This window comes from Neolamprologus brichardi, chromosome 13 (assembly GCF_056152115.1).
Source record: "Neolamprologus brichardi isolate AB-2024 chromosome 13, ASM5615211v1, whole genome shotgun sequence".
In the NCBI taxonomy this organism is placed as follows: domain Eukaryota; kingdom Metazoa; phylum Chordata; class Actinopteri; order Cichliformes; family Cichlidae; genus Neolamprologus; species Neolamprologus brichardi.
In genome coordinates this window covers 4,038,225-4,055,644 of record NC_142116.1, presented here as the reverse complement: position 1 = coordinate 4,055,644, position 17,420 = coordinate 4,038,225, and the positions used below count along the sequence as shown (strand labels likewise).

The 17,420-nt window shown below is 40.1% G+C and overlaps 1 protein-coding gene across 3 annotated transcripts in view; it reads left to right on the top strand.

Annotated features, from left to right (window-relative positions):
- atrnl1a (attractin like 1a) overlaps positions 1–17,420 on the top strand; it is a 359,651-nt gene that overhangs the window by 129,930 nt on the left and 212,301 nt on the right. For all 3 annotated transcript variants that reach the window (XM_087849988.1, XM_087849987.1, XM_087849989.1), the window contains one exon: positions 15,980–16,073. In XM_087849988.1, the coding sequence (XP_087706114.1) occupies positions 15,980–16,073 (94 nt within the window). The remainder of the gene's footprint in view (positions 1–15,979; positions 16,074–17,420) is intronic.

Genomic DNA, 17,420 nt, shown 5'->3' with positions numbered 1-17,420 from the left:
TGAAAGCCATCGCTTTTATATGTGAGCAACATTAAGTGACAGCAACGTGTCAGGCTAAAACAGATGTGTACTTGCACATCTGTACTACTTGGACAGCACTATAAGCACTTATATATACACATACATTATAATCATCCACTATATGTTGTCCATATTCTGGTCTGCAGGGAAATCAACACATACGGTAGGTGTAAATGCGTTTATATTCAGGAAAACCACTGGAAATAAAGGCACTGCTGACCATGTGTGTGACCTCTAATTAAATCATAGCAACTCTTTCTGAATTGGCCAGCATGAGGAACTGAATCTGAATCAATATGTAGTTAAGAATTGACCAAAGTGATCTTTTAATAACCATCTTATTGAGGAAACTATTTCCAAGTTTGCCAAATCTGCATAGACTTTAATTAGATGGCTGCTTATTATAAGGGACAAACACCTGAATATGGATCTGTTTTTATTTATCTATTTATCTATTTGTAGATGACAAACATGGCGCTGCAGCTACAGTATGTGTGCTTCACTTCTCCTGCAGCTGATGATTCCACACATCGTGTGCCTACATTGCTGAAATGCAAAGAATTGTTTAGTTGCTGTCATGGAAAGAGATTTTTTATTTACTGTTTATTGTTTGTTTTAATTATATGTTCAAGGGCTATCATTGTATGATCTCTACCTTACAATTTAAAGAGTTTTGAGCTGACTGCTGTTATGATTTGGTGCTTTATGAATACAATACATAAAGCAACCCTGCAGTGTACTCTCTGAGTACAAAAAGTATTTGTATCAGGATTGATTTTAAACGTAGTTAACTTGATCTTTATGCAGAGCAGCACATATCAAATCTGTACTTGTATACATTTAATGTTGTTTTTTTATTGATTGATGCTCCCAATGTTGCAGTTGGATAGCTTATTATATTATAATCTAGCAATGGCATATTTTAGTGGGGATTTTTTGTTTAAATAACCCAAAACTGCACATTTAACAAACAAAAAAAAAGCTTTAAAACATATTTTAATAAAAGTAGAAGTAGCATGCATATGAATAAGTAAATTACTATTGGCAGTGATCACTGTGGTTCATTTACAGAATGGAAACGAATGAAGAAAAAGGGGGAAAATTATTATGAAGAGCTGTTGTCAAAGGAGCTTGCAAAGAAAAGCGTCTGGACTTCTTTAAGTTGCTTGAAGACGTTTCACCTCTCATCCGAGAAGCTTCTTCAGTTCTAAGGTCAAATGGTGGAGAGTCCCAGATTTAAACCTAGTGGGAGTTTCCCCCCCACAGAGGGACAAAAGGACCCCCTGATGATCCTCTAATCGCCTGAGCCAAGGTGTGAAACTGGGTGTGGGTCCCAATCAGCCAGAGTTTCAGGTGAGCTCATTGTGAAACCTGGCCCCACCTTATCATGCGAATTCCTGAGGTCAGATGGCCCAGGATGTGAGTGGACGTTAAGGCGTCTGGGGAGGGAACTAAAACTGGATTATAGATGGAGAGTTGGTGTCGTAAACCACCGCCTCTGTTCAAAGATGGTCGCTCACAGTGGACATAGATGCTTCTTTCACTCCTCTTTCAACCATCTGTCCTCTCTGTCCAAAATGTGAACATTGGCATCCTCGAAAGAGTGACCTTTGACCTTTAGATGCAGATGGACAGCTGAGTCTTGAGTCCTTAGAACTGAAGAAGCTTCTCAGATGAGAGGTGAAACGTCTTCAAGCAACTTAAAGAAGTCCAGACGCTTTTCTTTGCAAGCTCCTTGGACTACGATGACCTGGATGACTGAGAACCTTCACAGACATGAAGAGCTGTTATTTACAATCCCTCATTTATAATGTTGCATTTAGCTGTACTGAATTTTTCCAGCTCTAAATACCTAATTGAAATATATGCTGTTATTAGCTTAGAATTACAGTGGAAAAAGTGTTTACCCTCTTCCTGATTTTCCTTTTTTTTTTTTTAAATGTTTGTCATACTGAAGTCAGATCATCAAACACATGTAATAAAGATAACACAAGAAACCAAAATGTAGTTTCTAAGTAAATGTGTTTATTTTTAAGGGGAAAGAAATCCAAATGTGCATGACCCTGTGTGAAAAGTGATTTCTGAAAAACTGAGATGAGCCTTTATTTCTTTTGCTCAGCAGTGATTTTCATCTTGGAACTCCATGCAGGCCATTTTTGTCTCTTTGTTATGTTGGAGTTATGAATACTGACTTTAACTGAGGCAAGTTAGGCTTGGAGTTCATTGGTTGTTGTTGCTGCACTTTTGGGGTAATTTTGGTTGGTTGCCATTTGTGCATAATGGTCACTGTGGTTCGCTGGAATCCCACAGCTTTAGAAATGGCATTATAAACATTTCCAGACTAAGAGATCTCAATTACTTGTCCTCTCATTTGTTCCTGAATTTCATTGGATCACAGCTTGATGGCTGGATTTTGGGGATCTTTTGGTCTATTCCACTTTGTCAGGATGGTCCTATTTAAGTTTCTTGATTGAGAACAGGCGTGGCAGTAATCAGGCCGGGGTGTGGCTACAGAAATCAAACTCAGCTTTCTAAAGATGTAATACACCACATTTAATACATATTATAATGGGGAGCAATCACTTTTTCACACAGGGCCATGTAGGTTTGGATTTCCCCCCCTTAATAATAAACACCTTCATCTAGAAACTGCATTTTATGTTACCAGTATTATCTGTGTCTAATATTTAGATTTCTTTGATCAAAGTCCACAAAACTTTATTTATCCCCAAGGGGCAATTAAAATACATGATACCCTGCCAACCATACATATAATACACAAACATCACATTGGGGAGACAGGTCAGGCTAGGGTAGCACTGGCCGGTCGACCGCACGAGCAGCGATCCAAACCGAAACCATAGAAAATGCACAACATATGGAAACACGAGGAGAAAAAAAGAACTCCCCCAGACTGAGCTCCAACAGGGAGATCAGTTTGAGAACAGAAAAACCACCTCAGCACATAAATCATCACATCTCACAACGTAGAAGACATAAGCTTCGAAATTGTTTGGAGGGGTGGGGGCTGGAGTGTAGGTATGTGTCCGTGTGTGTGTGTGTGTTCAACCGAGAGAAAGTGTCCCTTCACCTGGTTAAGCAAAAGTCAACAGTCTTCGGTCGACGCGGGTGGCCTTGAATGAGGGGAAGAACGTCACAACACAGTCCTGTTATCTAAGGGAGAATTTTGTTATTCCCGTCAGCTTTTGCCTTGAGCATCCAGTTGGCGCCAGCAGGGCCGCATGAGATGAAGATGGTCCGAGCCAGCTCCAATCAGCCAGAACTCTGTTAATGTGGTTTCGAATTGATAGATGTCGTCCAATGTCCTCCATCGAGAGTGTCGCCAGACACACGACGATTGATGATCTGAAACGCTTAAATGTGACAAACATACTAAAAAAATAGAAGATTAGGAAAGGGGCAAACACTTTTTCACACCAATGTATAAAATTCAATAAGTGATGTGGCAAATTATATTTGACCTTTTTCTCCTTGTGCATCCTGCACATGTGCTGAATCACTGCTGATGTAGATAATGTGATACAGTGTGTTTGGACTGAAGCTGCAGCTGGCATCGGCATGTTGCTACGCTGCCAGGATGAGCCATGCTAAAGGTAGCTGGCTAATAGTTATTGTTTTTGGACAGGCTTCTGATGGCTTTAGCTGAGATCAGTGTTGTTAAGGATTGCTGTTAGGTTGTGGGGCAATTTTTTGTGTGGCGTTAAAGCAGAACATGGTAGCACATTTGGGTCTAGTTCTCTAGGCAATCAACCAATGCAGGTGAGTTTGCATGCATTCCTCAAAAAAAAAAACCCAAAGTGCATTGCAATCTTTTGTCGTTTATTGGTTCAGTGGCAGGAGCAAACAGCACAAACATGAACAAAAGTAGCACACATTAGTTTGAGATGCACTTCCCCATGTTTTAATATGCAATCTATTTTCTCAGTTACTTTACATTTTAGATCAAATTCTCTTGCCTTCAGGTGTGCATGAAATATTTTCCAAGTCTTCGTAAAAGCATTCATCAGATTTTCTAAAGAGCTTTTCAACTGTAGAGGTAAAAGCATTTCATTTGTGTCTGCATGATTTTCAGTATGTATGTGAATTGTCTGTGTGAAATGTCCAGATATATAAATGAACACATTTGATTAGTATGTGAGGAAGCTTTTTGATAACACGTGTAAAAGGTTTCACTAGTTTATGTGAAAGTGTTTCAGGTGTGAGTTCATGGTTTTCAGCATAGTGTGCGAATGAATATTGGAGATAATTCAGAATAATGCCTGTAATGGTCGCACTAGTTTTTGGTGTGATACCTGTTTTTTCTTCTTGATGTAAACATGTGCTTTTATTCTGAAGAACTGAAAAGTTGAAATTAAAGGGTAATGTCTTTTTTTTGTCTAACCTTTTTCTAACCTTAACATTAGAGGTGCAACAATACTCGTATCAATATTGAACCGTTCGGTACAGTGCTTTTGGTTCGGTACGCATATGTATGAACAATACAAAATTTTTAATTTATTTGATCAACTTTCCTTCTGATGATGCTGTCTGTGTTGAGCGCTCAGTGGATCTGTGCTCGACAGTGCAGTCTAGGCGTAGTAGTCGAATGCAGATTCACTGAGCGCAGGGCAAGCTAGCAAGACAGAAGTTAAGCTTGTTGCAACATGGCAAATTGAACCTCCCCCACCCTCATTCAGATCTGGTGTTTGGAACTATTTTGGTTTTCATGTGACGTATGACCCTGAAGGTAAGCGAGTCATGGACAAAAGTAAAACAGTATGTCGGATGTGCCACGCAATGCTCAATTACATTGGTGAGAACTAGTGTGTTAGCGCAGTTAGCTCGTTAACGTGTTGGCCGTCCAGCCCCACACACAGGGTGATCCGCGGTAGCTCGTTAACGGAGATTTGCCGTGTTGTGGCGTTAACGTCATTTCAGATTAACGCTGACAGCACTAGTGGGAACACAACGAATATGACTGCACATTTACTCCGACATCATCCTCGTGCAAAGACAAGTGGAAGCAGACAAAAACAACAAGCACGCATGCTACAAACTTTACCCGAGTCATTTAGACAGCCGTTAGCACATGATTCTCCTTATGGGGACCTGATATGTTTAATATGCTGCTGAGAATATAGCCCAGAAGAAGCGTATAGTATAGCTTTTATTTTGGAAAGAGCCATTTCTCTGTAATAAACTCTCTTTTCCAAAGATGAGGGATTTCTCGATCAGACATTTTTTTTTTTATTATTACTTTGTTGTTTCAGCAACATTAAATTTAAAAACTGTACTTTTGAGTTTAAATATATATTTATAATTTTAATAAATGACAAATTAAAAAGGCATGAACATTTTATTTTTGTATCGAAAAAATATCGAACCGTGACACCAAAGAACCGAACCGAACCATGAATTTTGTGTATGTTGCACCCCTACTTAACATCTAATCATCTACACATAACCAAGTGAACAGTACAGCAGCAACATGCAGCACTGGTGCAACTGGTGATTGAATTGGAGAACGACAAGTCTCATGACCTAACATAGCAGTTTTACAGCCAGTGTTTTTATAGCTATCAAAATTCAGCTTTATAAAACCAAAGAAACACCGACCAAAAGGACACAACACAAGAATGGTAATGTGTCTTGTTTAAGCTCCTTAATATTAAGCAGAAATAAGAATCTGCTGGTTTGGAAGTCCAACTGCACAAAAATATTTTTTTTTAACCTTTTTCTGCAGAAATGAAGTTGCATTGAGTTTTGTACCTGCAACCCTATCGGGAATAAGACAAAACAGACCGAAGTAACATAAAAGGTTCATTCTTGAGTCAGGTGTTCTGACTGACGAACATACTCGGCCACCTTCTCACCTAAACACACATTCAAACACATACTGGCAACAGTCTGGCTTTTTATTGTGCGCGTACATGCGGAGGCAGTGGAGTGAGAAATTGTACTCTCTTCAGGGGCTCACACAAGTCATGGGAAATATGATTTATATCAATTTTTTTGCTAAGAGATCAGGTTTCTTTTTTCCCCATTGCTTATTTTTGTGTTGTCAGCATTTGCTTGATGTGCTTTCTCCTCCATCCATTTCATTCATTCATTTATTTATTCATTTTCTCCCCCTACTCTTGGCACTTGAATACGTCATATTATGTGGATGGACCGGATGACTTAAGTACTTATTTTACTTTTAGTGACAATATATCTGTATTAAAAAGATTCAAAAATATTTTCCATTTTTACTGAAAGAGTCTGTCTTAATGAAAGGGTTTATTGAATAGTGAATTCTGAGAACTCCTAACCTAAAGAGAACTATAGCTATATTTAAGTGGTAGAGTTAGCTTCCATATCATCTTTCAATAGAGGGTAATATCCTGTGCATATCCTCAGCACGCACTGAGTCATAAGTAGACATTTAGAAGACTAATATAAGATAAGATAAGACTTTTTTTTTGCGTCCTTGGTCAGGTCGTCTGGTCGTCATCATGATGTCTGTGCAGGACAAACATGGATTGTACTTTATTATCTGAAAAGTTTGATAAAAGAAGTCTGGTTAAACAGATCTTATTGCCACATTAGAAAAACTTAAACAAGTTTCAAGTAATGTTCAATCTTATTTGCATGATGCATTTTATTAACAGCTTACTGGTTGAAAACTCATTTTGATACAGGAGGGAACTGCCGGTCCATAACAGGGAAAACATAGCTGTGTTATATCTGCCAGATTGCTGTATTTAGTCATTTCATATGGTGGGCTAATTAGGTTTAAACTTTCACAGTGTTTCAGTTTGTTCAGGAGGAATTCTAGAGAATCCATTAGCTGTCAGAGTCAGATTGTGTACAAATTTCCTTTGTTGCTGATGTTTGCTTCACTGTATAATCCAGCTCATGCTACTAATTACATTTTTCCATGAGTATATTTGTCAGCAAGTGAAAAATATAGTAGTGTATTGTCACAGTCTGGCGAGGGCAGACTGTAGGGGTTGACAAAAGGACCCAAAACGCAGACTCCAAGGAACAGGAAACAGAACTTGAAATGTTAACAAAAAGCGAGCCGTTTAATATGGCTGGTAAAAAAAGGTACAAACAAAGGGCAAACTGAAGCAAAATTAACACAAACCTAAACTGGGAAATCTAAACAAACAATAAGAAAAACCTAGACAAGAAACTTGGAAGCATGGCGTGGACAACAGACGACCTGACCATGACACACTGAAAACAGAGGACTTAAATACACAGGAGGTGATTAGGGGAAGTGGGAACACATGGAGGAACAGCTGACTGACATGAGCCTAATGACAGGACAAGGGAAGTGAAACTAAATACAATGAACAAAGAACACACGACTCCTTCAAAATAAAACAGGAAACACGAGACAGACGTGATAATACGAACTTGATAACATAAGACACGCAGCATGAAACACAAAGGGTGAGGGAAACTTAAATACAGGGGAAGAAAACACAAGGAGTCTAATAACCAAATGAACTTCGCTAATCTAATGAACTTAAACATAAACAACATCCAAATAAACTAAAACTTAAAACGCTGGGTCAACAGACCCAGGAACATGACATGTATTTCTTAAAGTAAAGATAATGTTGGTTGAATCGGTAGTTTTTAGAAGTATTAGTGAATTCTGACTAATAACACTTGTTACACTGGGGTGTGCCAAATGTGTGTGTTGGGGGATATCTGGGTTTATACAGTAGCTATTATATATATGGATGTTAGGTAAAATGCAACGTATGTTCTGTCATAATCAGTTGTTTTTCAGTCATATATTTTGCATTACACAGTACTTTAAAAAGTATTGCATTACATCACTGAATTACTCTGTGTGGAAAGCGATTTCTTACAGTACTTAATAAGTTACTTTTGCAGTACTCTATAAGCTGGTCTGAGAGGCATTGTCACTACTCCTTTTGTTAATGGTCTAAGATCAGGCTCTGGCTGCTTGGCTGGGATCAATATGCACTCAGCTTTAAAACCACTCTGGATTTGTCACTGCTAACTTTGTGCTGGCATGCTGTCAATGCAGATATTTGCAAAGTCATATTAGCAGCACCTACAGTATACCAGGCCTGGACACAGTTTGCACTTTATAAAAGTTGCAGACTCAACTTTTCAAAAGTTACAGACTTCCCTAACATTTTCCTCATCCCTTCTGAAGTCTGCTAACTGTAGAATGAGGATAAAAGGGTAATGTCAGGAACTGCATTTCTTTTTTTCTTCTTTTTCTTCAGTTGTCATTTCCAGTTGAGCTGTGGCTAGGGTTGGAAAAGTAATGTATTACATATACAGTCCCAATCAAAAGTTTAAGACCACTTGAAAAATGGCAAAAAATCCTATTTTGCATGGTTGGATCTTAACAAGGTTCCAAGTAGAGCTTCAACATGCAACAAGAAGAAATGGGAGACTAAACATTTTTTTTCAGCATGCAATTTATTGAACACAACGCTTAAACTAAAACAGGCTGTTTTTACTCAACAGTTTGATTCTCAGTTGGCTGAAATTCTGCAAAGAGAAACTCAAGACCCCATCACGCGTAAATCAGTACTAGCCACATTACTTTGAACTGCATTATCAAATAGATTAGCTGTGTGCTGTACTGACAAATGTTTGGTAGACTTCATTGAATTACTTTCAGTGTTTCGTGGCTGTGAAATTTACATAATTTTATTGAGAACATGAGGTGAAAACTGATTAATGCACATTTGTAAATTATTTTTTAGATGTTTTTACGAGAACGAGATCGCGGATACAAGTGGCAGAAATGAGCTTCCTCCGAAGGGTGGCTGGCATCTCCCTTAGAGATAGGGTGAGAAGTTCAGCCATCCGGGAGGGGCTCAGAGTAGAGCCGCTGCTGCTCCACATCGAAAGGAGCCAGCTGAGGTGGTTCGGGCATCTGACAAGGATGCCCCCTGGGCGCCTCCTGGGTGAGGCGTTCCAGGCATGTCCCACCGGGAGGAGGCCCCGGGGCAGACCCAGGACACGCTGAAGAGATTATATCTCTCGGCTGGCCTGGGAACGCCTTGGTGTTCCCCTGGATAAGCTGGAGGAGGTGGCTGGGGAGAGGGAGGTCTGGGCCTCTTTGCTTAGGCTGCTGCCCCCGCGACCCGGCCTCGGATAAAGCGGATGAAGATGGATGGATGGATGTTTTTACACTGAAAGGTCACCTGTCCTAGAGTGGCCCATATGCTGTGAAGTGATTGCTCTTATACCACCCATCCATTTTCTTCTCTTTATCCAATCCATGGTGATGCAGGGGTCATCCCAGATCAGTTTATTATTCATGCCTACAGTCAATTTACCCATTAATCTGAGATGCATATCCTTGGACCAGGGGAAGAAGCTAGGGTACAAACAAATAGAACCTATGCAGGGATGTGGTGAATATGTAACCTCCACCCCTTTGGATTTGAATCCAGGATCTTTTTGATGTTGCCGCTGTGCTAACCATCATGATTCGTCTTTGATTTAAGAAAAAAATCTGCACGAGTTCATTGGAACCATGATATCTTTTCAGGATTGCAGTCGAATCATTTTTAACAAAGTAATCAGAAGTGGAACCTCTAAGTTTTGCAGACTTAAAAGCAAAAGTAGCACAAAACATAAAGGCAATGAATCTGATCACAACAGTTAAACTAATCAATATCAAACTATATGATCAAGTAAATGGACTCTTACATTGTTTTGGGCCAAGAAAAAGGTTTGTGAAGACTAAGGATTTAATATGAAGATTAGGGCTGCCACGATTAGTCGACTAGTCACGATTACGTCGACTATCAAAATCGTCGACGACTGATTTAATAGTCGACGTGTCGTTTGAAGCTTTGTAAGATCCCAAAAGACGCAGGAAATAAGTAGTAGGATTTAAGAGTGTAATAACGGACTGAAACAGAAGATGGCAGCAATGCATGTACAAGGATGCCAGCTGCCGTTAAACCCCGAAGAAGAAGAAGCAGTGTCAGGTATCATAGCTTTGTCCAAATTCAGGAACCCATCCTCCTGTGCCCGCATTTGTAGGCCGATTACGTTACAGACTGTCCAAATTCGAAGACTCTGACAAGCGGCCAACAAATGCACCCTTCATTTCCCCAGATTTGAAGGATGGGTCGGGTGTATACCACGTGGCCCAACCTATCCCAGAATTCATAGCGCGACCCTGCTCAGGTTCCAACAATGGCGGCAGCTAGTTAGTTTTAATATTACTCTTATTATTCTTTCTGGGTCACAAAATAAACGAAACAATCTGCAAATTTTATTAGAATTTAATAAACTATCATCTTGTCTTTATTTTTAGTTAGCACATACCTTAAACACTTAAAGCTGTAAGCTAATGATAGTTATATAAGAGCAGATGCTGCTGGTGCAATAAGCTGTACGTTTTACGTCCAGTGGATGATGATCTGATTAGTCGACTAATCGCAAAAATAATCGGTGACTAGTCGACTATCAAAATAATTGTTTGTGGCAGCCCTAATGAAGATGATGTCAAATGTAACTTGCTTTCACATGGTGCTCTACCAACTTCCTTATAATTATTGAATATTTGTCAGTAATGTGTTAAGAGAAATCAAAATAGTGCTAAAACTGCAGGATACAGCCACTGATTCTAGAGTACTTTTGGATGTTTAACACATTTATTCGCTCCAAAACAGGCCTTATTGCCCCAGTCGGAAGTAGGAAAGTAGGATGTACAACCAAGAGCTGGAAATGCTGTGTAATTGTCAAATAGAACAAACTTATTTTTATTTTGTGCTCACATTTTACTCGAAACCAAACTCTTTAGAATTTAAATTGTATTTAACTTGTCTCACTGAGCAGTACTTCAGCTGAAATTTGAATTCGTGCATACGGTTTTGTGGACAAACGGCTGGACTAGATTCTAGTCACGGCACTCATCAGAACACGCAGAGCAGAGGATTTGTCTGTGCCGGGCCTGCTCTGTTGGAAGCAGGGTGGCTTTTTCTGCTGAGGGGATTACAGTAGTTTCATGTTTGTTTAATCAAAGGAAAGAAATAATGGTGCAAAATTGACTTTGTTATACTGTGAGATCTTAAATAATTGAACTTAATTCTAGCATCAAGTGGCAGCCAAAGAGGTTGCGCTACGTCTCTGTTCAAGTGTCTTAATTCAGCCTTTAATTAGGCCTTTGAGATTACAGTTAGACAGCGGGGGCTGAGAGGCCTTTTCTTCTTCTGTGTTGAACCTTGTGTGTGAAGCTCTCAGATGATTGCAGTGTTCAGTGCCAGCCTCCAAACCAAAACAGTACTTTTCTGTCTGTTTTTCTCCCTCTGTCCCCTGTTCTTATTCTTTAAGAGCCACTGGCAAAATCAGTGCGACTAGACGAATACATGTTTCTCCTGGCTGTGCCCTTTGTGCGCCTTTGTTGGCTGCCAACTAAATCAATATTGTATGAACAGCAGGGTGACCTGAGCCTGCGCTAACACACCTGTGATTTGTCTATTATCTCAAGTCTAAAAGCCACTTCTTGTCAAGATTCTGTTATCTTCCGGAGCCGCGCAGTTCAGTGTGCATCTCCGAAAAGGTTTTCTGTTTTTCTGACGGGTCAATTTAATTTAAAGTAATAGATTGAAATTGTATTTTGTTATTGTTTCTGTCTCGCCAGTCGGCATCTGTCACAGAATGTCAGTTCAGCTTTCAGCCTTCTGACATTTAAGCTCCCCTTGTTTTTGTGCCGTAGCAATGTTTATGTGTGCTACTTTGCGTTTGCTCCGTGTAAGCAATCGAATCGAGCGCTCTTTCCAGGCAGAAGAGGAGAGGGAGGACTTGAAGAGGTTGCTTTCCTCTCATTATCTGCGTCTTGCCTTTACCTTGACCTGAGCTCACCACTGTTTTTATTACAGGCCCTGTCTCTGAGCCAAATGGAAAGAATAAGAACAAAGCACAAAGTCAATTCAGCTGGAGTGGGACACAGTAACGAGTGGCTGTGTGTGAATGTGAACGCACACACATACGCACTGAACTACAAGGGTGCAGAGAACGTTCTTGTTTGTCACTACCTTTAGGCGCTGCATGCAGAAGTGATTTAGTGTTTAAATTATAGGCTTGGCTCCATGTGAATTATCTGGCGACATCATGCTTTTATACAAGAAAGTAATTAAAAAGATTAAACTCACATTTCTGTGGCTCGAATCAAAAGTAGACTAACTACAACAGATAGCTGGCAAAAGTCAAATTTTACCATCCACACTGTTACCAAAGGGCTCTATCCACTTTTAAAGTTGGATTTTTTTTACATCTTGTCATTGCCAAAAGTTTTGAGAATTACCCAAGTTTTGATTATCACAGGCTACGTCCACACGTACCCGGGTATTTTTGAAAACGCAGATTTTTCTATGCGTTTGCACCTTTCGTCCACACGTAAACGGCGTTTTCGGTCACTGAAAACTCTGTTTTTGCATTTACGTGTGGATGAGAAAAACGGAGAAAACGCAGCGTCAAAGGTGTGCGCATTTTTTGACCTCACACTGTGCGCCACGTTATTGTTTCGGTGAAATGAATTTCTACAATACTGTTAATTGTTCTCTCTGCAGTGTTTAAATGCTTACATATACACACACAGTTACTGTCCCTCCACACATACGACTCGGTTCTGCTTCTATGCCCCAGCTTTGTTTACTTTTTCCTGCCGAGGCTTCTAGACTTCTGATTGGCCAACATTTCTACACGGTTAGGAATATATCGCCACCTGCTGCTTTGGCATGTTCCTAGCAGCGTTTTCCTTCATTTCTGCCTTTACGTGTGGACGGGATTATTTTTTAAAACGAAAATACACGTGTATGTGCGGACATAGCCTCAGTTTTGCTGCTTTAGTTTTTGTGATGCCAATTTGCGTATACTCCAGAATCTCAAGAAGAAACAAACAAACTGCAGTTCAGCACTGCAACATAAAGCATCATTTCAGGGATCCTCTCATTTACACAGGTGCTAGTGGACAAGGCTGGAGATCACTCTGTCACGTTGGTTGAGTCTGAATAGCAGACAGGATCCTTTAAAAGGAGAGTGGTGGTTAAAATCATTGTTATTTTTCTCTGTTCACCATGGTTATGTGCAAGAAAACTTCATAACTTTGCATAAAAAGGGCTTGTCCAGAAAGGCTGTTGCTGCCAGTAACACTGCACTCAAATCGACAATTTACCGAATTATTGAGAACTTTAAAGAGAGAGGTTAAATTGTTGTGAAGAAGCCAGGACTGTCCCTTAAAGATGATTCGATTATAGGATCATGACATCACCAGTGCAGAGCTTGCTTTGTTGCTTCAGGCCACAGTGGGTTTTACGTTCCCCTAAAAAGGTCCAGGGGATTAGGAAAAGTAACAAAAGATGTCCAAATGGTTCAATTAACAGGTTTTATTAATGTTTCTATTAGTAACTAAACTAAAAGAGACGGACAAACCGCTATCACCTTTTAAAGAAACAAAACACCAAAACTCAGGTGTTGGTTGATAAACTGAAAATAAGTCAAAAAGGGTTAGTATCAAAACACACTCCTCTCCACATAGCAGCAGCAATCAATCACCACACACACAGCTCACTAGCTGCAACACAACATGGCTCTCTGGCACTACAGCTCACCTTTTTCTGGCCTTAAGTATTCCTAATTGCTCATGGGAGTGAGCTGTAGAAAAAAGGTGGCACCTAAGGCAGGAGAGGTCAATTTCACAATAACAGTGGTCACATCCACTGTAGACTGCAGTTTGGTCTCTTGGTTCCTCAGTGATGATCCTTGACACGAAGGTCAGTGTGACAGACGATGATATGTGCTCTCTGTGCAGGTTTGAAACCATGCGGTGAAATCACAGATGCGCATGCGCAAGTGGTCAGAACAGGACCTCTAGGAAATGATCTAAAAATAACAACAGCAGTGCTGAAAGCAGTGCGACAATGCTCGAGATGACCTTGAAGTTGATAGCAACTTAATTTGCATTAGGAAGTGGGATTGGTCTTCATATGGACGTTTGACTTTGGCACGGACAGTGCTACACCTGTCAAGATAAATGGTACATCACTAGGGATGGGTATTGTTTAGGTTTTATCCGATACCAGTACCAAACCGGTACTTTTGAAACGGTGCCGGTGCTTAAACGGTGCTTAAAGAATGGAGAACACAAACTTTGGTATCACTCTTGGCAGGAAGCAGTACTTAAACAATGGAAAAAACACAAACTTTGTCCAAAAACCTCTCATGTTTAACTGTTTTCCACTTTTTCTTTGGTCATTTTAGCCTTTTTGGCCAGGGTGAAGGGAGTATCTGCCATCAAACAAGAAGACAGCAGCATGTAGCTATGACGGTGTTTGCTAGTTCACCTTACATGCATCAGTGTAATAACGTGGTTAGCCTACTCAACGTAAATTACACACGAACAACATTAAGCTACTGACGCAGAGAAGAACGGCTGCAAGTCGTCTCGCAGCAAGCTATCAAATACGGCGCATTTCTCAGCTTTAAAAAAAACGCTATGCGTCGCCAGGTGTTTCATCGGATTTGAGGTGTTACCTCCTTTGACAGTATCACAGTATCAGCTTAAAGCACTTGTTGCAGGCTACTGAGTTTGCTTATTTTGCTGTGAAGTACAGCCAGACTTTTGACCGCTTCGCCTTGGGCATTTTTAGTCTGTAGCTCTGCTCTAAAAGAACGTACGTACCTGGGCCCGCCTACTATCCTCGGAAACGTAAAATGATTGGCTAGAATCTAAAGTGTATCACAGCTCAGGAAAAAAAAGCACCGAAATGTGCGCTGCTTTTCGGTCTGGTTACTACCGTTTATGACAGAACCGGTGCCATCATGGCAGCAGATACCGGTACCCATCCCTATACATCACACTATTGTTCTTACATTTGTAACACACACTTTCATATTTATTGGTTGAGACATTTTAGTTATCCATAACTGAAATGACTTTGAGAAGCTAATGGGTTTCTAAGAAATGCACATTGAAAGAGTCCTTGGCTGAGGCAGCCTTTCCTCGTGTTCATACTTCTGCTGTGAATAAATCTCCTGTAATGTACTGCAAGATGGAAAAAATGTCTGTCTTCATTTTGTGTGAAAATGTGTAAAGAGGTTGAGCTGAAAAGCTGAATGAATAAGGATTCTACAATCGGCTGAACAAATTATTTTATTTCTGCTCTTCTGCTAGTTTGAGTTACAGGATTAAACATCCCACAGAATGAGGACATCATTTACATTTCTTTCTTTAACTTTGAACAACATGGGGAACAAGAAGATTCTGCGTCCTTTAAAAGTCCTGATCATTTTAACAGGGATCTTCTCATTGCATGGATACAATCCTAACCAAACACTTTCTTTGCAGCTGTTGGGAAATGTGTTGTTTGAGTGAGAGTTTTTGAAGTCTTTGAAGAATGCATTAGCTTAAGCTCACTTTTGTCCAAGAAGAGGGGAACAAAAGAAATTAGTTAAACAAGAGATATCAGTTCAATCAGAAACTAAACAACTGTTATGATTGGGAATGATGGGAATGATTCAGAGCTGCAAGATGCCTTGATTTTCTTCCAAAGACATGAGTGATTTGTCCTTTCCTGTGTTTTATTTTTGCCATTTCTCTGCTTTCTTAACCATTTTAACTGCCTTCTTGCTTCCTCCCCACAGTTTCCTTTCTGCCTCTATCCCTCCTACAACTCACTTTGTCTGCATACATTTACTCATCTGGAACATTGTGAACGACAATGTTTGCGGATTAGTGTGTTTATATACAGTATGCATGTCTCAGTGCTGTGTGCTGAGCAGGTCCGTTGCAGTAGATGGAGATTAATGTCTTGCTTGAAGGGCGCCTCAGCATTATTTCCACAAGTTGTCATCAAGAAATTGCTGGTTTTCTGTTATGTCTCTTTGATATCAGGAGTTTTCAAAAACCAAACTTGACACATCTTTGCTTCTTCTCTTTCTCTTGTTGTCTTTACAGCGTGCAAGTGTAACAGCCATGCCAACGTTTGCCACGTCAACACAGGAAAGTGCTTCTGTACCACCAAGGGCGTCAAGGGAGACCAGTGTCAGCTGTGAGTGTGCCAACCCCGATCTAACTTGTCTTGAATTATTAGACGACCCGATCAAATAAAATTTATTTAATCAGTCACTTTAATGCTTTAATATATGACTGACAACAAGAAGCGGACTGGAGAGAACACTCAGTGATGTTTCAATGTGCAACGATGCTTCATCGTGACACCGAATCCATTTCATGATTGCAAATTTGCTGATTATTGCATAAGTTTTGGATTAACAGTGAAATTAGGTTGATTCAGGATTTGATATTTTGGGTGATTGGAAAGCTAGAATAGTGTTTAAAGAGTGCATGGGTTGTGTGTGCATGCTTTCCCGTGACTGCCAGACTGCACCGCTGCAGCACTACAATATCCTAAATGGCTTGGCGGGCCAATGTGCCGCGGAGACAGACTGAAAACTGCTGCATCAATAAATCTAGCAGGCGAGGGTAGAAAGCAGAGCTGCTGAGTGCTCTGGTGTTTGTGTGGTTTGCCATGTACAACATGCAGCATGATGAGACAAGACAACCCCGGCTGGGACAGATTTCTTCCCCTTATTCTTAAGCTATGATAGCATACCTCAGGTTATTTGAGTCTATCTAAGTGAGTGTGTTTGATGATTTGCCACCAGTTATATATTTTAATAATCAGGTATAGATTCTCTGCCCCGTCTTTTCAATTACTTCACTCAAAACATCAGTATGTTAACTCGTTTTATTAGAGCTGCGGCAATTTGTTTTTGATTTTCAGAACAAATAACCATCTAGAGAAATGATTTGCAACGTGAGTTGTTATGATTGATGGTAAACATGGTTTATATAATGATATTTCCTCCTCATTATTTCTCCTCCATGCTCTTGCAGCTGGTGCCTTTACCTTTTCTTCCCTCGCTGTATGCATGAAGCTTACAGCTATATGTGGAGGAAGAGGTGTCGCGTTAGTTATTGGTGTTATCTTGCATATTTCTTTTGACATTTACACTAATGTTTGCATCTAGTGTCGGTACTTAAACAGTCTCAGTCCTTCAAACAGTTAAAACTAGAAAGTAACTCTAGCACATGGGTCTTGATCTCGGGATTCACCGATACCGTAAAATGTGTGTGTACTCATACTCGGAAAAGTTAACCGATACCAACTTATTTCATTAATCAGAGGGTGGCTTGTCATTTCTGTTGTAGTTTTTTAGATTGGCAACTAGGGGGACATCCCGCGCTAAACAGGCACAGGGTTAGGCGAGTGAGACTGGCAGCTCCAGATAAAAAAGAGAAACTGGAGGCTGCTGTAGCTAGGCTAAACAAAATGTCAGCAGTGTGGAACAGCCAACTTTAACTCAGGTTTTGGAAAAGCGAAGAAAAATGTCAA